Consider the following 25344-nt stretch of genomic DNA (forward strand, 5'->3'; position numbering starts at 1 on the left):
CCATCCTTCCGAGGTCAATGAAATGAGTACCCAGCTTGCTGGGGAAGGTGACAACTGGGGAAGGCAATGGCAAACCACCCTGCTCTATAGTTTGCCAAGAAAACGTTGCGAAAGCGGCATCCCCCCAAAGGGTCAGACATGACTTGGTGCTTGCACAGGGGACCTTTTGCCTTTCAGTGCTATACTATGCCTGGCTACTCAGAGGTAAGCCGCATTAGGTTCACTGTAACTACAAGGGAAATGAGCATAAAACTATAATCTTAGTGGCATCCTCTGCCACATACTTTGCCAGACAGGTTATGGTCTTTTTTTGAAACAGCACTTATTGAAAGTAAACATTCTCTTAATTGCCTTGTGCTGCCTGCTGCCAGCAGTTCTGGCAGCTGAAGAAATAGGCTGCCACCTACAAGCACTTAAACTGAATTAAAATTAGTCTCCTTGAATCAACTAACCAAATATGAACAAAGATACCACAGAATACAAAAATAAAATGCATTTTGTTAGGATTGACTTCTGATTTCAGTTATGAAGAAGTACTGACTTTCACTTGCACCATTACCATTTTCTCAAAGAATGCTCAGTTCACATGTCACACTATGAGACAATGTGGTTTGTTTGGTTTGGGCTTAGCATGTTCTACAAATCCACCAAATTTGCCTTAGGATATTGGATGAATCTATCCAATCTGTATTGGATTGTAATTGAACTGTGATTTACATACTCACCAAATGAAGAATTGAACCTGAATATCCTCAGTTCTAGTCCAACATTACAACCATTACACCTGAGTGACCCAACCACAATAGCTCTGACCCACTCAATAGCAACCTGAGGTGCCAACGTTCACGATCTTATCTTCTCCTCCTTTAAGCACTTAGCAACATTGTCAAAGGTACAATAATTTTCATATCAAATAATAGTCAAGGACCCCTATCTGAAGATTGAGAATTCTGCCTTGCTTAGCATTACACTAATTTGGGGGTCAACTGCTCTGGGAATGCAGCATCAGAGATGTCCTAGATGGCTAAGTTGCACATGTGTTGATGAAAAGCTGGAAAGAGGATGGATCTTCCTACCACTAGTACAACTGCTATTACCACAATCAGAGGCAATCTGTTGTGTTATCATTCCATTTTCATTGTAGCACTTGCTGCTACAGCAATAACTATAGGTTGTTGCAAATTGGAGCATTCACCTCTTTGCTTGCTTGCTTGCTTTCCTTATATGGCTGCCCATCCTATATACAGTAGCCCTGGGCAGTTCACAGCAACATCAATAAAATACAAAAAATAAAAATTGCACTACAGTGCTCTATGTACATGTACAGGCACTGTATAGTGTAGTACTACACTACACTACACCATGTACGTCTGTTTACTATCTGAGCAATTACAGCATGTTCTAATTCACTGAATAAACTTCAAATTTATATATTCAAAGAATGGTGAGGATGCCTTGGTAGGAGACTTCCACACCTTAGTATTTTGCCAACTCATTTCATAAATGTATCAGAAAAGATTTTTCCCCCCAGAAAATATGAGGTTTTATTTCTGCAGCATAACTCTGGTTTAAAACTTATTCAACTTCTTTTCTCCCTTTGTTTTTGTTTTTTAATAAGGGATTTTCTCTGTGTGTGGATGAAACATGTATAATTGTCTGTACGGCATATCAGAAGACAATGTTGCTAAACTCTAATTACCAGAACTTGGCGGCAGCCACATCCAACCATGCAATATAATACATCTGCATTTTTCACAAATGATGATGGCTTGAATCCAGGACCTTCCATCTAAGGACACAAGGTTCCTTCTGTTGTGAAAGATGTTTAACCCAGCAGATACTTTCTACCAACAGAATGAGTAGAACATATGTTTATCCAATTCCACCTCCTTTAGCTTCCATGACCCCTGAAACTCTGGGTACCACAACTAAGAAGACCCTTGCTTGTATAATTATCTATCCCCAGACACTGCCCACTGGCAATACTACAAGCACAGACCTCAAGGGATACTTCACATCTTAATATAACTAACTAGAGAAAGCAACAGATGATTTGAAGATTATCTCATTGGTAAGAAAGTCCTTTGAATGAGTAAGTGGATTTTTTTTTAATGTTCAGAGGCTAGATACTTGTTTGCATTTCCCTCTACATGAACTATTCAAAGGAATAGAGATGATGAGCTTGGGAGAGGCTAACTCCCAGTGCTTTGCTCTAACCTTTATTTCCAGCCAATGTATCATCTAATACAGCCTGGGAAAAGCCACTGAGCAAAATTGGATTTAATATTTGTTGAACTGACTTACCCTAAGTGTTATTAAGATTCTTTCTAAATATCAAAAATAAAAATAATGATTAACTTATGTCTGAATGTTTAGACTTATAAATCTAAACAAATAGTAACAAAAAGAACCGTATAATGAAAAAAAGCTAAGCCGAACAACAAATAGGATTTGAATGTTAGACTAGCAGTTCATTAGGTCAATATTTTCCATTCCCATCACTTCTTGTATAAATCCTATTTTACTTATAAGAAATACACAGATATTCTCCCTACAGACAAAAGTGACAGCATCGCAGCAAAAAAAAAAAGTGTCTAAAGTCTTTTCTTCCAGACCACAGAATTATAAAGCATCAATTAAACAGAGCAAGACAAAATGTTAAGAGTGCATTTCAGGAGGGAATGGATCTCTGTCCCCTGTATTTTTATACTTTTCACTGATCTGTGAACTTTTGTACTTTTGGTCAGTAGAAACCCAAATGCCACATCAAATTGCTACAAGAGTGGGTTGACAAGGGAATTTTTAAAAAATCTTTTGACATATAATGAGCAGCTCCATACAATGCTAATGAAGCTGATGGCAAAAAAACTATTTATTCCTTTAAAAAGTCAGGAGATTTATAATGGTAAGTACTGGAGGTTCCAACATTCGGCTGGAAAAATAACTCAGAATAAGCATTCCAGCCTAATTTTTAATCAACACAGTTTCTTGAGCATGATTCATTGTTTCTGCTTGCAGGAATCATGTTCTATGCCCTTGTTCTAGTATTTTCTTCCATGAGTAAAGGTAAGTGTTCATGAGCAATATGACTCCCAATGTTACCATCTTGCTGAAGGCACAACCTCACAGACTTATTAGATTACACGAGTCTAGCGTTTATTAGGATCCTTCTCAAACCTTTCTGTTACAAAGAAAAATCTGAATGTATGAATATTAAAGGTCAAAATCCAAACAGTCAGAGCATTTCACTATCAAAACTTTTCTGCCTTTTAAAATAGTGATATATTCTTTGTAAAAGTCTGGCTCACTGTTATGGAATAGAATGTAGTTAGAACTTAATCTTTCCATCCCCATAATATCATGCCAGCTTATAACAAAGCAGAAACTTCATTGCAAGTGACACAGCATCCTCTTCCCCTCCTCCATTATAACTTTGAAAGAACTAAGCCAACTGATGCTTCTTCCAACAGAAAGTTCCATGCTAGTCATTTCAAGCAACTTAGACTGTAAACCTAACAATCAATCAATCAATCAATTTAACTCCATAGTGGCATCAAATTCATGCTTAAGTAGGGTGATGAGGGGAGAAAAGTGATGGTAAGTGGGAATCTTACCAACATGCTTTCTGTCAATACTTCAGTGTATTAGAACAGTCAAAACAACCTTACTATCAGTATTCAGTATCTTCTCATGTGAAGTCTTATAAGTAGCTGTTTGTTCTATTTGCACTTTTACTATTTATAAGGGGTGTTCCTATTAACTTATACCTAATGATTTTTGCAAGTACTTTGTATTGAAAATTGAGTCAATTCAAGCCTTAATTCCAATCCTGTGTGTTCTAATGTTCCTGAATTTGGTAGTTGTAGCCACAAATTTCACCATACCTGATATTTCCTTCTCTCCAGTTACAGAGAAGGTAATAGCCAAAATAATTACTGAATCTGCTTACGCTATCAATCCTTCTGATCCTTTTCCTTCTCTTCTTTATTCATCTCTCCTCCCTTCTTTCCTATTTACTTTCTTTTTGAAGGTTGGTAAATTGCTCTTTCATCAGTGCTTCCTTTCCTGAGTCTTGGAAGCTCACCTTTATGTTCTTTGTTGAAAAATTCTTCCTTGATTTTTCTGTTTCCCTTAACTTCTGCCAAATGTCTATTCTTTCCTTCGTAGCTATGATTCTTGAGAGAACAGTCCTCCCTCAGTTCTCCCTTCACCCTTCTGCTAATAACCTTATGGACTCATGTCAGTCAGGTTTTTGTGTAGGATATCCTACAGAAATTCTACTGGCTCATGTTGCTAATTATTTATTGGTGATATGTTGTCAATACTGGTGCTAGTAGATTTATCTACCACATGTGACATCACATATTTAAGTTCCCTTAGTGTTGTTGGTGTAGTACTTCAGGGTTTCAATCTGATCTCTTCCACCAGATGTTCTGAGTTTTGTGGAACATCTCCCAATCTTTCCTATTACCAGTAGGAGTTCCTCAGGGCTCAGTGTTGGGTACCTTATTATTTTATTTATACACCTTTCCTTCAGGCTGCCTGACTTCATCTTCCCAGTCCAATTATCACATCTATGCTGATGACTTCCAGGTTTATTTTTCTATCCCCTGGCCTGGATGACATGGTGTAGGCATCTCTTTCCAACTGTCAGTGCAGGATTTTTGATTGGATGTCCTCCCACTGTCTTAAACTGAACAAGGATAAGACAAAGATTATTGTATTCCATTCTGATACTTTCATCCCCCATTTCCTGCTTGCCCCTTTGGTTTTCAAGGCTGCCAGTTGTGGGTCTCCTCAGTCATGAGGAACCTGGGAGTCTAAATCAATGAAGGATTGCTTCTAAAGATGTTGATTTTAAAAAAAACTGTTAAAAGTTGCAATTTCCATTTAATGAATGTTCATAAGATCCATCAATTCCCCACTACAGAGATGACTAGGCAGGTGGTACATACTGTACACTGGTTGGGTCTCACGTGAATTATTGTACCAGTCTGTTGGCTGAGTTACTTCATTTAATCCCTTAATTTGTGTCTGGAATACTGCTGTTCTTCGTAGTCTGGACTTTTCCTATTTTGCTCCTACCTTTTTTATCACCAGGATAACCAATGGTTTGAGTATTCATGAAAAATGCCAGTATAAATTGCTGATCCTGATACATCATACCCTGTGTATGGTCATACCAATTATTTTAAAAAATCTGCCAGTGGTCCATGGCCTTGTGCATTTGATCCAACTACCAGGCCAGGATTAATGGTTTCTCCTGTGTTGAGAGACTTTTCTCACTTTGTTCCAGTTCTGAAGAACTGTCTCCCATCAGAATTATATTTGGAGTCAGATCTCTTAACATTTAGTTAAACAGTTCTTTTTCTTGAGCCCCTGTGAATCCATTAAAAGTAAAATTTAAAAATACATTAATCTGAATGTATAGATGCTGATTTTATACCTGCTGAGTCTTTTATTTCATAGGCTCCTTTCTTTATATTATGATTTTACAACTGTTTGTAGTATGCTATGATATCAGTTACTGCTTTAGTCAACATCTGTACTGTGCTTAGTTACAGGTTCATGTTAAACATGTTGCTGCTACTACTCCTATTAATTGGCTCAGTTAAATTGTTGTGCAAATACAGCCACTAAATTCAATGGAAGCTCACTAAAATCTCCCCCTCTTAATCAAGCAGGTAAAGATTTTAGAGTCAACAAAGATTTAGCCAGCCAAATGTTAATTCTGCTAAGACTTGAGCCTTTGGGCTACTTATTTATTGAATTTATACAGCCAGCTAACTTAAATACATATTCCTAGGTGGCTGAAAATAACCCACAAAAAATATGTAATAAAACCTTGAAACTCAAAGTTAAAAATAATCATAATGCAGTAGCTGAGTCACCATAACAAACTCACAATATAGCTGCACCTATATTGGGCTCAGCTAACAACCTAGCTCAGTGCCTGGGGGAAGACCAGGTCTTCACAGCCTCATGAGAGACTGGGGCCCTCTGGATCTCAGAGGGGAAGCTGTTCCATAGGGCAGGTGCCATGACAATTAATATTAGGAATAAGGTCCAATAAAAACAAGAAGAAACCTGTAAGTGTCTGTAAAGGTATGGGGGAATGACCTTGGGTGACAGGGGGAAGAGATGCTGCCCAGGGAATGATTGAACAAGAGGGGGAGGAGCCTGCAACTGCATAACAGGCAGAAAAAGAAACTCAGAAAGGACCCTCCCTAATTTATCAGGCTGTAAAAAGGGATGGCAGGAGATTTGCACTTTCAGACTTGCAAGATTCTGTTAATATCCCATTAGCAAACTGCTTCCAAAAAACCTTGCCAAGAAAACTGCAGGGACTTGTCCAGGCAGTCTCTGAGAATCGGACACAACGGAACGGATTAAAAACAAAACAATAAAGTAGAATCCGCTCATCTGGTCGTGTTTCCTGCCCGGTCTACCTGGGCAGGCTGACAGGATCAATCCATTGCTTGGCTCAGGCAGTTGCGTTTGTAGCATCATCCACTGAGAGATGGTTGCACGTATTCTTCAGTGAAAAGAAGGAATGGAGTATACTTTCCAAATAGATCTCTAGTAGTTGATATTGTAGAAAACAACCCCACAAATGCCCTATCTCAGACAAACTAGCTTGCCAAAATGGGATACCTCACCCATTACATTTTCTTACCACCACCTTGAGAAGTGTAGTAAGGTGACCATAAAGCAAGTCTTGCATAACTTCCCAGACATCCAAGCTGATGTTCACGGTGCTTAATAACCCTCCTGTTTTTGTGGGGTGCAGAGTGGCAGGCGGCAGCATTGCAACCGAAACTCCTGCCACGACCCAGGTTCGATCCCGGCGGAAGCTGGATTCTCTCTCGGGTAGCCGGCTCAAGTCGACTCCGCCTTCCATCCTCCCGAGGTCGGTAAAAGGAGCACCCAGCTCTCTGGGGAAGGCGACGACTGGGGAAGGCAATGGCCAACCGCCCCGCTCTATAGTCGGCCAAGAAAACGTCGCGAAAGCGGCGCCCCCCCAAAGGGTCAGACATGACTGGGTGCTGGCACAGGGGACCTTTCACCTTCTCAAGTCTGTGGCAGAATGCAACTATCTCCCATTTGGTTTTGCTCATTTTCACATACATTCATATAGCTGGGGGTGGGGGTGGGGGTGGGGGTGGAAAAAACCCCCAGCCATAGAGGCTCCATTTTCCCAGGGCTTTTCTACAACTTCATATTCATTTTGGTAGAGAAAAATGATTAATTAACCCCATGGTCAGCAGCTCCCATGATATGGCTGACTAAGGGAATTGCTTTAACGCTATGCAAAACTCTGTCTGCTTAAGGCTAAATCTAACTTGTCCAGGGCCTAACTGGATCAACAGAGTCCTTTTGGAATTTCCATTACACATAACCCATCCACCCCACCGACCAGTCAAGCCTGTCACAGGAACAATATTTTAGGATTACACCCAACAGATTGCGGGTAGAAATCTACTTCCACAAGAGCCTTTCTCTTCTCCTGCCTGCACGTTCCCAAAGGCCAGGGGTCTCCTAATTCAGGGTTTGTGGCATGGGATCACCCAACATTTAGAAGGGAGAACAGCAGCACAAGCAAGCCTCTTCCTGCTCACAATGTTCTCTCTTTAATTCTGCTCTAATTCTCTTTCCCTTCTGCAATTCCACACCCCAAACCTGAGGGGAATCAGAATGAACTGCTGTGAGGAAGAGCATGACCTTTTCCATGAGCAGCCTTCTGTTTAACACACTACTTTCAATACATCTCCTGTTTTGTTTTGTTTTGTTTTGCTTCCAGCCAGCCATCATCTGAATTCTGCAGCTTAGATTTATTAACGCCATCTACTCCGTCTCCATCTACTGTATTATGGGGTCTTCCTGTATAACCACAGCCTTATAGGGCAATTCTTCTACTGTGCAATCCTACACTGCTGGTACTTTAGGTGAATAAGGAAGACATTCCGATTGTGGAAGCAACTAGCCACAGGCCTTGCTTTTCAATGGAGTTGACATTCCTCCTACCATTTGCGTAGGAAAGATCCATAATATGATCTCCACATTTGCAGCTCTATCAGTCACCTTCCCTTGCAGCCAGAGTAGATTATACAAGGTTCCACTTGACACTGGCAGGCTGCACGTAAAAGGGAGTTCAGACAAATCCCAAATCTTATAGTGGGAAGACTCAAGATAAAATACAATCAGTCCTTCTTTTTCTCCTCTTGTAGTACTTCTCCTCATTTCAAAGTATCAGAATGCCCCCCCTCCCCAGTATATATTCTGTCATATACTCTGTTACTAATGTCTTACCCTTGGCTTTTAAAAAAAAAATGCCAGCCCCATCAGAAAGAACAAGAACGAAAACCACACTTAAGAAAGAATGATTTACACTATTATATATAAATAGATATTATTATATAAAGCTATACAGTTGAAGGGGCTTTCAGTCAATCTGCATTCATATCTTAATAGTTTTATTTACAGTACAATAATAAACTATTGCTAAGAATGTCTTATTTTAGCCACTGCAATATCAAAACACCTAAACTCACGAGGCTAACAAAGATGATCAAAAAGAGCTAAAGGTCATTTATTCCAATTCTTAGAGAGAACTGAGGAATGGTTTGGGTGCTTTGCCTCGAGAGGCGAAAGGAGAACGAAGATCCAGTAGACCCAGCTGTAATAACATAACCACATGCATGTCTATGCCAAGAGACGGTATTTGGTGGCGCTTATATCTAGATAGGTACGTATAAGATTGTAGCCTTAGATTAGCCTTATTTGAAGTGATTTCCCCAAATACATTGGACTCCAGCTTCATCTATTGTCGGTTGTGTTTCTGACCTTACATTATATTTGCAAGGTGAATGTGCTGTTGTTATTATTTACTGAAAGACACCTCTCTATCACATTGTAACCTTTTGCGCTTTGTTGATGACAGCTTCCCTTGGGATTTAATGGAAGCCAAGGACACAGGAGCCAATGGAGAGACTATTGCATAATAAAAGGCAGGACACTGAGATAACTTCAGCTGCCTAGGAACTATGTCTAATAGTCAAGTATGGTCCTTCCCAATCTGTGCTGTCCAGTTGTAGATTGTGATGCTTACCCTTCCTAACCAATACTGGAGCAACAAGTCAGGAAAGACTGGCGTAGGAGGACTGCATGTCTTCATCTCCGTAGATAGATAAATATGTTATGCCCCTTTCTCCACCAGTGGGGTATCAAAATTTTCCACCTTATTTGTGGCATAGAAATTAAAGAGGAATTTCATTGAATATTTCCAGAAAGTTCTTCAATTGTTTATTTGGAAGCTAGGGTTGTCATTAGCTTCTCTTCCCCCTCCCCCAACCCTTTATCCAAGATTTGTGTGCACTTTCCAAAAACCCCAGATTTGGAGTAATTTCTGGAGCACTGGGAAGTGGGGGGAGGAAGGGGAGAGATAGTAGTATTCCAAGGAACTCCTACTAAAATGGTCCTCTTTTATTGTTAAAAAGAAAATAATCATTTGCATTTTTCCTAGAAAAAGAAATGCTTCTGAAACATTTGGCTCTATATCCTTCTAGAATCTTGAGAAATGTAATGTGGTGAGATGCTAACAGTTTCTGTTGGCTGTCTCTACCCCCATCTTTTCATATTGAAATTCCTTTGGAAAAAGAAATTACTCTTAAACTGGGATGGAGTAAACTTGGATAAAACTGGTGGTGGGGTGGGGAGGGCTCTCTTTAATTTTAGACAGGAAGGAGCCACACCATCATCCACACCATTATTTTCCCATTCTCTGCCAAAGATTAACACAGAACACTGAAGAGTGTTACATGATGAATATTCCCACATGTGGTAATTTCTCTCACTGCTATGACTGAATCTTTATGAATGTGGTGTCACACAAATGACCACCATTGATTATTAAGGATTCCAGAGTGCTTCCTGATATTGTGAATTGCATTGCGAACTCTGTGTTTGTGCATATATTCACCTGCACTGATGTCTTTGAATGCCCACAGCCTTAAAGTTCTTTCTGAGCCTTTGAAAAGGGTCCATAAATGGATTTAGCTGATAAGGCACCTTTGACAAACTAAGGAGTTTTATGGCATACTTCTGTTGAATAGGCTTCCTTCTCCCCCACCCCCACCCCCAGTCCAAAACTTTGTTCTAGGTGGACACACGTCTCTCAGGAAATTTCTCTCCATTTGCAATGCAGGTCAATGCCTTCTTATAGGCCTTTCTTCAGAAGATCATGTGCCACCTGCCACATGGTGACTGAAAAAACAAGCACAGGGTTGAGGTAGAATGAGTTGTGCCAATAATCTGTTTGGCAAGTGAAACTGACCCTTGTATAGTTCTGAAGTCACAAGGGATGTGGATCCACTTGGGAATGGATTATATCCTGCTTTGCCCAAAGCAAGTGATTGTCAGCTAAGCAAAGCAGCATTGCTACAGGCAGTAAACCTCGTCATTCCTGTTCTTTCTCTTTGAAGAACAGCTTCAGGCTCCAAAGGATGATTTCTTTTTCTTAAAAGCCCACACAGTGACAAAAACACAGGGGCTACTACTTCTTGCTTCCTGGTAATTTATAAGCAGTGAAACCTCACTTTGCTGTTAATTTAATCAGCTTTTCTTTTTTACATTCTTTGCATTTTGAGATTTCTGGGAGAATCATATTTAAAAATTAGCATAGGGGAAAAACCTGTTTCCATACTTAGTGTGATGTCATTCCATATTGCATGAGAAAGACTTGTTAAACTCTTGTGACAGTTAATAAAAATAAAACAAAGTTACAACATTAAACTGCTATAAGGAACAAAGTTACACTGAACATTATTTTTCTCATGCTTGTTCCATCTGGCTAAGCTTTAAGAGATTTTGGAAGGATTTTAGCTTTGAATGCCATCAGTTATGTATGCTAAATTTTTGATACCACATTCTTTATTGTGCCAGGAATTAGAATCACAACCTCTAACTGCTAGTGAACATGTAAAAAGTCTTTGACTGCATTTTGTTGGCAAAAATTTTACATTTTTTCCAAGTTTGTTTTGGGAGTTTGACATGTTTTCCTCCCATCCCACAACTTTTCAGATGAAACCAAATCTTTATATTTCCAGCTCAGTAACTGCCAAAAATCCTAAAAGGCAGGAATCAAGTTGAGATACAACAGAAAGAGTTGCACACTGTAGTGTAGTTAATCACCTGTACAAAGACAATTATTTAAAGTTTTCCCCATATTTTGCTTCCATTTTTATTTCTTTTATTCAACCCATTTCCCCACCAACAATAAGCTAGTCCTCTATTCACAAGTGCTTTATTCCTGCTAAGAATCTACTTTCATAAGAATGTGTTTTAAGAGAGAGCAATTCAGGTCTTAGTTTGGGATTGTCTCATAGGAGATGGATGTGTTATTTTTGTTGCTGTTTTATTTATCTAAGCTACAGGTTAAGAAACAGTAGGAAATGTAGCTACTCCCAAAGTTATTTCTACAATCAGCAGTTTCTAAAGGAAGAAATGATGCCTTGGGTTTAGGATGTGCTAATTCTTCCAAAGAATGTTTCAAAAAATCTAAACAAATGAAGTGCTAGATCAGGGAAGTTAAATAGGTTTATCTCAAAATCAATCTGCTGTTCTGGATGAAAAAAAGTGGTTTCTAGATTGTTCCCTAATGGAGGGAGATGCCTTATTTTCATCTTGTAACTATTTAGATTATTCTTAAGACCTCCACCCTCAGGAAGGGGTAAGCCCCATTTTTCTTCTTGAACCCTTTATTCAATTTCCTGAATACCCAGGGGAGTCGATGTTTGTGGGGAGGAGAGGATTTAATTTCTATATTTTCCCATAAGACTCTTTCATTGCATGCTCCTGAGTACAAACAGAGTGCCCTCTCTTTATGCTAAATGCACCGGAGCGATTTCTGAGCAGTAAACAGGCTTGAGCCCCGGCACCCCTTCTTTTAGGATGGTGGCGGGGGGGGGGGGGGTAAAAAGGAGCCAGACTTTAAAGCGGAAAATGCAAGCGAACTGGTGGTGGCTTCCAGCAGCCTTCTTGGCCGGTGTGCAAAGTTTTCCTATTCCCCCTTTCCCAGCGAGATAATTAGAAGCCTGTGAGGGAATCTCCCTGGCCAAGTGTGAAATAAGGTACGGCTGACAGGGAAGCGTGCAAGGGGCGATTAAGGTAAAATAATGCTGGTGCGTGGAGTAGAGGAGCTGGCTCCGCTTTACCCAATAACCACAGGAAAGGCGAGGGGGCAGGGGGGGATTGAACGGCAGCCACTACCTCGGGAAGAATTAGAAAGAATGAACAAGCTCTGGATTCTGCAAGCAAGCAGCGTGGGGGAACAGTCGCAGGGCTCCCCGGTATCCTGAGAAGGAAAAACCCCGCGAGTTCCCCGGCGCTTGCTCTCCCCACGACCCGGCGCTGGGGTCCTTCCGAAGCGCCCTAGGCGGACTTACCCCGGTAACTGTTTCCGGGCTTGTAGAATTCCGGATCGCCCTCCACGCGGAGGCTAAATTCATTATATCCTTCCCGCCTCGTGCCTTGGGCTCGCAGGATCCGGCTGCAATAGCCTTCGGATTTCGAGGCTCTCTCTAGGGTTTCGTCCGCCAAAGAAGCCAATGTCACCAGCGGAAAAGTCCAGGCGAGCAACTGCAGGGCTTGAGAAGCACCAGAATAACGCCGGCAACGTCCCATCCTGCGGGTCCCCCAACAACTTCACAAATGAAGCAGAAAACGGCTGGGTTGAGCTGTTGCTGCCGAAATCACAACGTGGACAGGTTGAAAGAGATGGCTGGGGAAAGCCTCCCCCCACCCCGCCTCCCCTTTCTCGGCTCCGGAGAAAGCGAAGCAAGCCAGAAAACTAACCCAACGCAGCCTTTAATCAGTTGCAGCTCCGGGAGGCTTCTCTCTCCTCTCCTCCCCACCACCTCCCAAGCCTGGGGAGAGAACGAAAGGCAAGGGGATCCCTTTTTTAAACGATTATTCTGTCTTCAGCTAGATCGGAAGGACCCGTTTAGCCTCTGCCAAGGCAAGACGGAGGAGGAAGAGAAGGACTGATCTTGCCCAGATTCGGAGTGAAGTGAGGTTTTGTTTTTCAGACGTTGTGATTAGCAGCTCGCTGGTGTTTACTTAAGCCCAGCTCAATTCACAGGGGTCGGCGAAATAGCGGAGCTGGGTGGTTTGGTTACGGGGTACGACGCTGCCGTCTCCAAGACGCGAGCGTGTGTGTGTCTGCGTGTGTGCGTGTGTGAGGCCGATCGAACGGCAGAGCCTCGAAATTAATCACCTACATTCCTGCCTTAGTCTACAGAAACTCTGGATAAAAGAGCGAGCAGGAATGTTCGTATTGACCGCTCTCATTCTCCAGGCCACCAGACACTGCAAACATTTCTTGCCGCCGATTTCTCGGAGCAGATGACCCCGAGATAGTCACGTCCATGACATTACCCCTTCCTCCCCCTTTCTAGGATCTGGCTGGCTTGAAGTTTCTGAAGAGCAAACTTTAATTGCTTCAAAAAGAAACGAGAAGGGGGACGCACACGAGACGGCGTGCACGTCTTGAAGCAAACGGAGTGCGGCAGCCCCTGCAGCTACGCGTTCACATGGAAGTTAGTCCCGCTGAAGGATTAAGCAGACTTGCTGTAAATATACTTGGGACTGTCCTAAATTGGAACCTTCAGCTTTCATCCTTAGGCCGTGGCTAGAAGAATGGCCTAGTCATGCTCCCAAAGAGGGGGAGGGGGGCTTCACTAGAATTGCCAACTTGTGATTTTCAAAATGCTGCTGGAGCAATCAGTGGTTGGAGTACCAAGCTTGATGATGATTTGGGGTGAAGAAATGGGGCCTGGGAGATTTTGTTTGGGTTTGTGTAGATCAGGGTTCCAGTAACCTTAGGGTCCCATGAGGGGTCACTAGGGGTTCCCTGGGAGATCACAATTTATTTAAAAAATATTTCAGATGTGGGCAACTCCACATTAAAGACATAAGTTTCATTCTTTATTTTTAGTTTAAGAATACTATTAATGCATGTATACAGGCCTACACATGAAATGAATATAATAATTTTGTAACTTCTGGGCTATTTTTGAGCCTGAATGTGAAAAATGTTTCAAGGGTTCCTCCAGGGTCAAAGAGTTGAGAAAGGCTGGTGTAGATCGTGAGTATACTAGGATAAGATCTAGGAAAGAGGCACCCCTGTTTCCTCTGACACAAAATAGACATGGTGCCGGATTGTTTCTAACAAGACACTGGATGATGAATCAAGGGCTGATCAAAATAGCACTCTTGGGTGCGCAGAAACATAGAACAGTGTCATGCGCAACAGGGTCATGGGTTTTGATCACATCATCATGGCTGTCATCTTAATGTTTTTGACCATACCCTGTGGATACCCCTGCACAAACAAGTCCTTTTTATGTTCCCCAGCAAGTAGTATTAAGAGGTGCTTTACCTCTAATGTTGGAGAGAATATTTAGTTATTGAGACTAGTAGCCTTAACTTAAAAGAGAACCACCCAGAGTCCCTCTTTTGGGGGAGATGGGTGGTAGCAAAATTTGAATAATAAATAAACCTTTCACCAACTATAGAACCATTGGGAGTTGGGGGTAGCTAGCAGGGATCTTTCCACAAAGTTTAAAAAGAACTGCTGCTGTTGCTGCAACACACACACACACATGCACACACTTCCAATAAGCCTTTTTTATATCAGGAGCATGGGCAACAGGAAGGCCACAGAGTGATTGAGAAAAGTATATCTAAGAATGACAAGAGTAGCACATCAAAAAAGCAAGGTCAAAAACACCCTGGTATCATTTTCTGAGAATGAGATAGAAAAATAAGAATCACTTTTGCAAGAGAAAACGTTCAGGAAATTTGAGGCCACATTTGGGGACAATATTAAACCACAAACATTGGAAAAGGGGATTTGACAAAAAGGGAAGAACCATGCATAGTGACCCCAAAACAACTTCTGTGCAAGAACACACTATATATATGTATATGCATATACACACACACACATACATACATATATACACACACATACATACATAGACACACACACATACACACATACATATACACACACTGTATATATATGTGTGTGTGATTGATTGATTGATTTATATCTTCTCTTTCTGTTCAATAGCATAGGAGAAGGCCAAAAAGTAATCACAAAAATACCCCATAAAAAACCCACAAAAATTAAAAAACAAATATTAAAAACCAATCTCTTAATTGCTAATAATAAGACACTTCAATTCATAATTAGGATGATGACAGTTTTCAAGAAACAAACAGGGCCTTTCAATAAAATTTGTTTATGACAGGACAGTAGGGATTTTGAACTTACATTTTTCATAGAGTATCAACTGGGCGTGGGGTGTCTGTTAACCCTGAATCTTTTAAGGAGGAAAAAAGCAAAAGAATTTGAACATAACCATAGTTTTCAAGCTATGACTTGATGAATTCTGGGGTTCCTTAATACGATCAGAAAAACTTCCTTCCATTGTAGCTGAACCTATACACTGTTTTTGTTGTCTTTTAAATGTGGCATCTCACCACATGCTGTTTTTTCAGCAGCAAAGAATAGTAATTGGGCAAACAGATTTGCTGGAATTTCCCCCTCTGTACAGTTATTAATGGCTTTGCTTGCCTCACAGTTTGGGCCTGGTAAATCAACCGACCTGCTTGGATTGATTGAGACAAGACAGAGATGGCTCAGACTTGCTGGTGAAACTGAATCATGGCTTTTAGGAGTTAAGAAGTATAGCAATCAAACACTGATAGGCTGGACTTCAAGAAGCCTCACAGAGCTTACCTGTCAGAAAAGAAAAGACACATCTGACAGGTTGGTGAGGTCAAGCTTCTTAATTTTCCTCCTTTAGATCCCAAAGAAGTGTGTGCATGAATGAACATCAGGGTATCTAGTGGAGATGAAAAAGAAATCTGTTGTGGGTTTCTTTAACACTGAAATACAGTACTCCTGTCAGCTAAAGTGGACCCCACTATGGCAGAATTGACAGGAATGAACAGAGCCTGCTCCTGGCCATTCTTCTTTCCTTGAAATGTTCATTAAGCTAGCATGTGAGACAACATTTAGTAGCAAAGAGCATACATTAGCAACATAAAAAAAAAAAAAAAAGGTTGCTTCAACACTCATGGCCTTCTCAAGATAGGTACCAAGGTTGATGCCAAACCACTGCAGTTTTTCATACTTTCCTTCATATTTCTGGCAACTGTTATACAGGCTTAATCTTAAGCAAACAATTACTGAGGCTTCTTATGGTTAAATGATAAAGTTTCCCTTTAACTGAACTCAACTCTTGGTGATTACATGAACACTTTCATGTATTGTAGATTTCCTTATAATAATAGAGAAGCGGTTGACAGTTGCATTCTTCCTGTATATTTTTTCAGCTTTCCAGTCTAGCTCTCAGCTTTCTAGCTTAAAGTTTTGTGGTGGTATCCAATCCACTTTTTAAACTGATCCAACAAAGCATAGCTTTTTCCAGATCAGCCATTTAATTAATAGTTTCCTGTCCTTCTCTTCTAAGAGGTTCCTGCCCAGAATTAAATCATAGCTGGGGCAGTTCTGAACAGGCCTCTAATTAGACAGTTTCTATTGCTGGAAAGCTTTACAGTTCTTTCTGCAATCAAAGTGACAGATCATCATTGTATCCCTTTTTATTATTACTGTTTACCAAATATTTAGAAGAAAGTTTTCCTCCAATTAATAAGAGATTGTTCCGGCCAAACTGAATGGGTAAGCACTTTTTACAATAAGATGTGACTGTCTCCTCTTTTCCTTCATTCTGAGTCACAGGAAGAATGCTGATTTACAGACTTAGACTTAACCTGGGAAATGTGCTTTAGGGAGTTATATTGTAGTTATGTGGGTTGAAAATATGAAAAGTTCACAGAGACAGGGCTTTCAGCTGTGTTAGCTGCTATAGCACAGTGACTCCTGATCAGATGCTTTCTTACCAAAAAAGGGGCAGAAACCCCAGAACTGATCAGTCTCCTACATTAACCCTGATAAGAATTGATAGGTGGTGGGTGTTTTATTACCCAATGTTCTCTCCAAAGCCTTTGTAAGGGCCTGAGTCACAACTTGGATCTGGTTTCAGAGCAGGCTGTCCCAGCATATCATACTGTATTAATAACAAATCTTCATTCTGTTTGAGATCCTGATGGCATAACTTAATCACATTGTTGTCACTTCTAGTAGCAACCTGAGTATAACAACACTTGGATCAATTTCAGGCTGAATTTGTGCAATATGTGATCTATTTCACCACCTATATAAGTTTCAATAGCACATTTCATCAGAGCATAGCAGGTTAAGAGCTCAAAACCAATTACAGAGCCCTGGGTCATCTGGGGATGGACAGCAACAAAGTCAAAGTGTTGCTCCTTTTTAACATGCATGCTATTTTATGCACCTGCCATCAGTGATCCTTCCTGTGGGCACCTTGATACAACTAGCTCCAGCCTTGGGGAGTCGCCTTCAGCCCCAAAATTTCTCCCCAAACTGGCTAAGAACATCTAAGAAGGCAGTAGTTCGAGGAAAGCCACACTGAAGTGTTTATGATGTCCGCTAACCAGTCAAAGAGTGGAGGATGAGCAACTATCTGAACGGAAGTGCATTTCCCCAGGATTAATCTGTGTATTGGGATTAATGCAATTTAATTTACTATTAATTAAATGAAACCTAGGATGAATAATTGCAGATGGTAACCAAATTATTCAGTAAGCTGACATTCCCACAATCCCCACTGTGGAAAGCTTTAGGAAGCTCATTCCAAAAAAGGAAAATAAAAAGCACCAAAATGGCAAATATGGTTTAATGTGCGTAAGAATAAAGTGACACATACTGAGGCAAATAAATTGTACTAATTGGATGTGAAGTGCAGAAAGGGATGTTGAAATTGTTCTGTGTAGCTCATTAAAGCCATTCAATGTGCAGCAAAAAGAAAAGGGCAAGCTTTTTCAGTGTTCGGAAACACTGAAAAATCAAAGTTATCTAAAAGCAATTTTAAATAAGAGAGCCAGTTTGGTGTGGTGGGGAAGGCACCAAGCTATAAACTGGGAGACAGTGAGTTCTAGTTCTGCCTTGGGCACAAAGCCAGCTGGGTGACTTTGGCCAGTCCCTCTCTCTCAGCCCTAGGAAGAAGGCAATGGCAAGCCACTTCTGAAAATGTTGCCAAGAAAACTGCAGGGACTAGTCCAGGCAGTCACCAAGAGTCAACACTGACCCAAAGGCACCAAATAAAGAAATAAAACAACAGATTCTAATACTCTGAAATACTGTGTGCTGTTCTGGTAAGTTGATTTCAGGGTTACTACTGAGGGCATGTGTCTAGGTATCCATGTATCTTAGACAATGAATGTGAGATCATTTGCCCACTTTTAGTAGACTCTTGCCTGGATCATTAGCAATAAAGGAAAAGTGATCCTACATTTTTTTTAGAAGGAGTTGCTATAGATGGCAAGAATGTGAGCTAGGTGACTAAGCAGCCAGCCTTCCAAGAGGGATATTACATTTTCATTCATCAGTTCAATTTTAATACCTGAGTGATCCATGATTTTTTGCGTAGAACATGATAATGTGGTTGATGATAATGCTATACTCTACCAATGCTTATGGGGAAGCAAAGTAGATATATTGAATAATCATTTGGAAGTCAGTGCCAATTCTACATTATACTGTCTTCTGTTTCAGAGTTTCAGTCACATTGATGAAGAAGGCTTTAGAAGAATCTTCTGTTTTGATCTGTGAATTCCATTACATTGTCCATAGTTAGAATTTAGGAAGCACTTTTGACAGTAGCATTCTGTTCTCCCTGGGATTAATTTAATTTTAGTACAAGAACTAAAAGAAAACTAATTAAACATGAATTAATTTACCACACTCCATCTCATCACACATACATTAGTACATAGAATATAAAAATACGATCCCTTCTGAGTGGATTGGAGGATATCTGAAAAATTCTGTTTTTTCATAACCTAGAATAGTTACACTCAGTTAAGTGATAACGAGCTACTGGGAGACCAAACACTGACCATGGATAACTTAGTTATCCAGGTTTGGGTAAACAAATTTCAAATTACAACGATTAATTGCAGGCTTATTTTGTTAAAAGTGAGTTCAATATGAATTACTCTGAAGGATGCTTGAACAAGGGGACTGGCGCTTTTTTACTATGGTTGATTGCACAGTCAGCCACATGTTTAGACTGGATTTGGCATTTTTTTGTCCACCTACAGTATTGAGTCCTTCCCAAGGACCTGGGATAGGCAGATGTTGTTGTTTAAAGGTACGGTTGCAGGATGAAGCTGTTCCAAGTAAAGCTGCCTTTTGCAATTGACTGCTGGTGATTTTGTCAGTGCCAATGGTATGCAAGTGGTGCTCCAGATGTTTTGGAACCGCACCCAAGATGCCTATTACTATTGGTACTATCTTTGCTTTCTTTTGCCACAGTTGCTTTACTTCTATTTGCAGGTCTTTATATTTTGTGATTCTCTCCAGTTCTTTCTCTTCTATTTTGCTGTCTCCAGGTGTTGCAGTGTCCACTATCCAGACTTTCTTGTCTTTCTTACCAACAATTGTTAAGTCTGGGGTGTTGTGCAGCAGATGCTTGTCTGTTTGACTTCTAAAGTCTTAGAGCACTTTAGCTTCTTTGTTTTCTATTACTTTTGTCTATTTTGTGGTCTCACCAGTTCTTGCTTGCAGGCAAGTGGTATTTCTTGCAGATATTCCAATGCACCAGTGTTGCTATTTTGTCATGCCACTGTTTGTAATCAGACTGTGCGATCTTCTTGCAGCAGCCAACTAGGTGGTCCACTGTTTCTTCAGCTTCTTTGCAGAGACAGCGTTTTCTGTCTGTTGCTATTTTCTCAATTCTGGCTTCATATGCATTTGTTCTTAAGTTTTGGTCTTGTGCAGCCAGAATTAGCCCCTCGGTCTCTTTCTTCAACTTTCCTGCTCTTAGACCAGGGTTTCTCAACCAGGGTTCCATGGAACCCTAGGGTACTGTGAGAGGTCACTATAGGTTCATTGGGAGATCATGATTTATTTTAAAAAATTATTTCAAATTTGGGAAGCTTCACATTGAAGAGGTAAGTTTCATTCTTTATTTTTAGTTAAAGAACACTGTTGCATATATATACAGTGTGTGTACGTATGTGTGTGTATGTAGGTATGCGTGTGTGTGTATGTGTGTATATATATATGTATATGTATACACACACACACACACACATTGCATATATATATATATAGGCCTACACATGAAACAAACATAATAATTTGGTAACTTCAGGCCTATATTTGAGCCTGAATGTGCAGGGATTTACCCCTGAGGCCTGAAAAATATTTCAAGGGTTCCTCCAGGGTCAAAAGGTTGAGAAAGGCTGTCTTAGATATCGACAGGTCTTGATGCTATCTGCTTTGCCTGTTAGTTTTTTATTCACTGGCCGTGTAATACTTTGCCTTGCCATTACTCTTTCCTATTCTTCATTTGGTCTTTCTTATAGGCCCGTTTGGTCTCTTTGGAATTCAGTGAGCCTTCATGGTGTACTAGCTTCAGTGCATCTTCTTCACTGTCCTTCAGATATTCTTCCAATGCCCTTTTTTCCTCTTCAGCTGTCTGGTGTTCTTGCAACTTTCCACTCCCACCTATTCTCCTTGATAAATAGACTCTGTCAGTGTTGCTGCATGGATGAAAACATGATTCATTGTCATTATTTTTCTGGTCTTTCTATCCAGGGCTTCTAGTTCAGCTTGAGTCCAGTCCACTAGTCCAGCTGTATGTATAACAACTGGAATTGCCCAGGTGTTAATCGCCTTAATTTCTGCCACTGAGTTTGGACTTTAAGATCTTCTTCACTCTCATGATATATTCACACCAACCTTCTTCGTGACTTCAGGGTGCTTGATGTTGTCAGCCTGAAGGATGCCCAGATATTTGTGGTGATCTTCTTCATCCAGACTCTTGATATTATTTCCATAGAGCATCTTGATTCGTTCAGTTTTCATTATTTTCCCTTGTTGATGGTAAGTGTGGCACATTTGTCCAGACCAAACTCCATTGCAATATCTTGGCTGTATAGTTGAACAGTGTTGAGCAGTGATTCCAGTTCAGATGGTATTTTTCCATACAGCTTCAGATCATCCATGTAAAGGAGGTAGAATATAGCCTGGCAGATGTTTTTGATGTTTGATAGCCATGGCCTGACTTGTTCAGTGTTGTTGACAGAGGAATCGATGCAATGACAAACAGTGGTGGTGATAGTGAGTCTCCCTGAAAGATTCCTCTCTTGATGTTAACCTCTCTCATTCTATCACCATTGACCAGCAACTGTGTCTTCCATTGTGCCATTGATCTTTGGATAGAGTTTCTGATGTTTCTATTTACTCCTGTTATTTCTAACCGTTTGATTATCCAGTCACGTGGCAGGGAGTTGAATGCCTTCGTGTAATCAATCCAAGCTACATTCAAGTTGGTCTTCCTTCTCTTACAGTTTTCCAAAATCATCTTGTCAAATAGGAGCTCATCTTTTGTCCCTCTACTGTTTGGGCAGCTTTCTTTCTGCTCAGATGGAAAGAGCTTGTTTTCAACTAGATGCTGCTGGACTGCATCAGCTAGAACACTAGTTAGCAATTTTTTTAATAAGAATTTTATTAAGTTTAAAGCAAAGATAAAAACTACAAAAAAGAAAAAAACTACAAAAAGAAAAAAAGTGTGAAACACAAGAAGAAAATATTTTGAAGATTACATAAAGAAGTGGCTTCTGACTTTCAGCACCAAGAATATACAGCGATTTCCATAATCAATCCCTTACTCTATATCAGACCAAGATCACATTATTTCTATAAATCATTCCATTAACACATTATAAAAATCACTAAATACAATTGCTCCTTCCACTTATATTAAAAGAAAAAGAAAAATATAAACCTCCAAATCAACTCCCCCACCCAAAACATTTATTTAATTATTTCATTCCTACCACTATTCTATATTTTTCTGTCCACTATAATAAAAATCAGACTATAAAATATATAAATTATCTTCTTTTATACTTAATAATACTATAACAATCCTAACCCTATTAAACCTAAAACCAAACAATTAATATTATACCTTATAAATCTTAAAAATCAAACAAAGCTTAAAAGCAATCCAGTAAATATTAATCCAAATAATTAAAAAAATGGAATCATGCAAGCCTTAAAATCATTCCAGATAAACATTTCTAATTCTTTACCCCACTTCAAAATATACCAAAGCATTTACATATCTCCATAATACACACAAGGCATTTTTCATACAGAAATCAAATAGCCCAACTGCCCTCCTTAGGAACTCAGGCTTCTCAGCAGAAAATCTCCCACATAGAACACTAGTTAGCAATTTGAAAGTTGTTGGTAAGCAGGCAACTGGCCTGTATTTGCCTGGTTCTGCCCCTTTTGTTGGATTTTTCATTATCAGGTAGGTTTTGCCAGATGTTAATCAATCTTCAAGTTTACCTCCTTGAAGTATGTTGTTAAACTGCTTGGCAATGAGTGGGTGTAGATCAGTCAGAGATTTCAACCAAAAACCGCGCACTTCATCTTTATCTGTTGCTGATCAATTCTTGATCTTCTTGTTGTTGTTGTTATTCTATTTGCTTCTTCCTATCAGCCTGCCTGCCATCCATCCATCCATCAGCTTCTGTCTTGTTCTCCCTTGTTTAAAAGCTGAATTGCTGGAAACATTCCTAGACGGGCAAAATACAGTATATCTTCTTAGAAGTGCACCCTTTAACTTAGCAACCGATACAAATAAATTAACTTGCATTGCCTAGAGCCATGAAATGAGTAATTTCTGTAGTAGAGACATTACAGAATACTGGCAATGTCATTAAGCATAGCCATCCTTTGGGTTTTTTATTTGTTCTACCAATTAGAGTCTGTTTGCCTAAAGTGGCTGACTTGATACATCAGCCTAAGACACATGCAAACCGATAAATTTACAATGAATTGCTAGATGTAACAGAAAGACTGGTATTTTAAAGGCTTCAGTACTGCTTTCCTCATGCCTGTATTTCATTAAGATGCAAAATGCCTCCTGTGCCCATCAGGCAGACCAATGCTTTATAGAGAAATCAGTCCATACCTATGGGGTGGCTGCAATTATGTAGGTGTAGCTTTTTATTTGCTTTGCTTTTGTTTGTTTTTTTAATAATAGCCTGACATACAGGTGAAGCTGGTTTTGGCATGACATATTCAGAAAATCATGGCATATTCTTCTGCTATCTTTTTTAGGTTAAACTGAAAGATACTGAACTCAAAAATTCTGCATTGCAATTGAGATTGCTTCAGAAAAGCAGAAAGACTCAATGATTGCCATTATGCATCCCTGTCTAAGAAGAATGAAGCATACAGGTTGCTCTTTAAGATAAATTCAAGCATTGTTTTACCAGCTTAGCTGAAAAAGTGATTGAGTGTATTAACATTAAATGATAATTCTGATACTAAAAAGACTTTGATGATCTGATGACTCTCTTATTTGCCCAATGTAAGTTATTGGTTTGTTTGTCATGCATGTGATTGTATGGTCTTTTCATTTAAAAGAACACATTTGCTTTCTGGTATGAAACAAATAGGAAACAAATGCACTGCTGAAATTTAGAAAAGTCAACATCTTTGGCCCAGCTGTTATGCTTTTTTGCAGCAGTGGGAATATTGTTGGGAATACACCAGCCCTTCATGATGTTCACAAAGGCAAGAGGATGATGGGAAAGTCTTCAGTATATTTCTACTAGACATACAGAGACATGAAGGAATTGAGTTCCAGGCTTTTTCCAATAACTGTTTAGAAAATTTCCTAGTAGGGACTTTCAGTTCTAAAGAGCTTGATGCTTTTGAAAAAGACTCTTTAATGTTTCTGGATTCCAGGTCTTTTGAAAGAGACATTGTACCATTGTGAAATTGGGAATTAGAGTGTAAACTTGTTTTACAATGTTTGCTACCAAATAAATTGGAAGAGTTTTTCACCAGTGAGTTGACATCTCCGAGTACTTCTTTAGTCATCAGCATAACTCTAGCGGTGGGGCAAAACAGCACATGAATGTTTGGCATTTTGCATTTGCAGGTGCAGTAAAACCTGCAAACGCAGAGAGACATAATGTGGAATTAGTGAACCCAGCCAAGATAATCTGTAGAGATCATCAACTGACTTCAAAATGGTGGGTGTGACTGCATGATGAAAAAGACCTGCACCTTTTTAATGTGTGTTGCATGTACTGCATGCAGAAAAAATGGGTGGAGCTTTGGTCAACTGGTCACACCCACCCTTTTGAAGCTAGTTACTATTGCTGCAGTTGCCCCTGAACCCAGCATATATCATATACAGTATATGTTTGCTTAATCCAACTCTACCATCCTCCTGATTTTGCTGACCGGGGATCAGAAATTATGCACCAAAGCCCTGCTTTGATGGAGTTGCTGATAACTCCTATGCAGTCAAGTCGTGAAAATTAATACATGCCTTTTAAAGGCATGACTCCCAGTCCAAATAAAGATGGGCTTTTTCAAGGACAAGGACAGAAAACAGGGGCAACTGGAATACCTGGCTCCAGACTCTAAAAATTTCCATGGTTGCATAAACAAATAATAAATAACTTCATGAAATTTCACAATTGGAATATGGCAATATTGCAATCAAAGGCTCTCTTCCCCCAACATGCTTAACCCTGTTGAATCTACTTATGATCAGAAACCCTTTGGAAATACATGTTCCCCACCTCCTTTCTCCAGAGGTGTCTGGTCCATCCTGAGTTTTTGCACCAGGAGAATCTTAACAAGTGTTCCTTAAATCACATACAGATATTTGGGAGGTGTGTTTGGGGCTGCCCAGCCTCAGTAGTGAGGCTGTAATGAAGAGGCTTCCCTCATCAGACACTTCCTTTTCAGCTCTTTTTCTTAGAGAAAATGAGGTAATATATTGGGTTTAGGTGTTCCCACAATATAACTTACTGGATAGAGTTAGTTTAACACTGTGCATGATTAGGCCTATTTGAGGTTAAATTTAACCTCCCAGGGGTTAATCAATTAATCTTTGTTTAATTAAGCATTAGGGGAACAGGGGCAAAAAATGATTGCATTCAGGAATGTAATTTTGTAGAAGAACAGTAATAAAAATAGTGTTATAATACTAATATGTCATTCTGTGCTAGTAATGTCTGAGTTAAAAGCCACTAGTAATGTCTGAGTTAAAAGCCAGCTTATGCCCTAAATTGACCAAATATTCTCTGGGCTAAAAGAATAGTGGCTTCTTTTTCTCTACATTTCTACTTGTAATGAAGTTT

General features: G+C 39.9%; 1 protein-coding gene across 1 annotated transcript in view; it reads right to left on the reverse strand.

The window, feature by feature from the left end:
* Positions 1-13187, reverse strand: part of SPON1 (spondin 1) — a 343853-nt gene extending 330666 nt beyond the window's left edge. The window contains exon 1 of the mRNA XM_063289510.1: positions 12444-13187. Within this exon, the coding sequence (XP_063145580.1) occupies positions 12444-12681 (238 nt within the window). The 5' untranslated portion in view covers positions 12682-13187. The remainder of the gene's footprint in view (positions 1-12443) is intronic.
* Between the last annotated feature and the right edge of the window lie 12157 nt (positions 13188-25344).

Source organism: Candoia aspera, chromosome 1 (genome assembly GCF_035149785.1).
Source record: "Candoia aspera isolate rCanAsp1 chromosome 1, rCanAsp1.hap2, whole genome shotgun sequence".
NCBI classification, from domain to species: Eukaryota; Metazoa; Chordata; class Lepidosauria; order Squamata; family Boidae; genus Candoia; species Candoia aspera.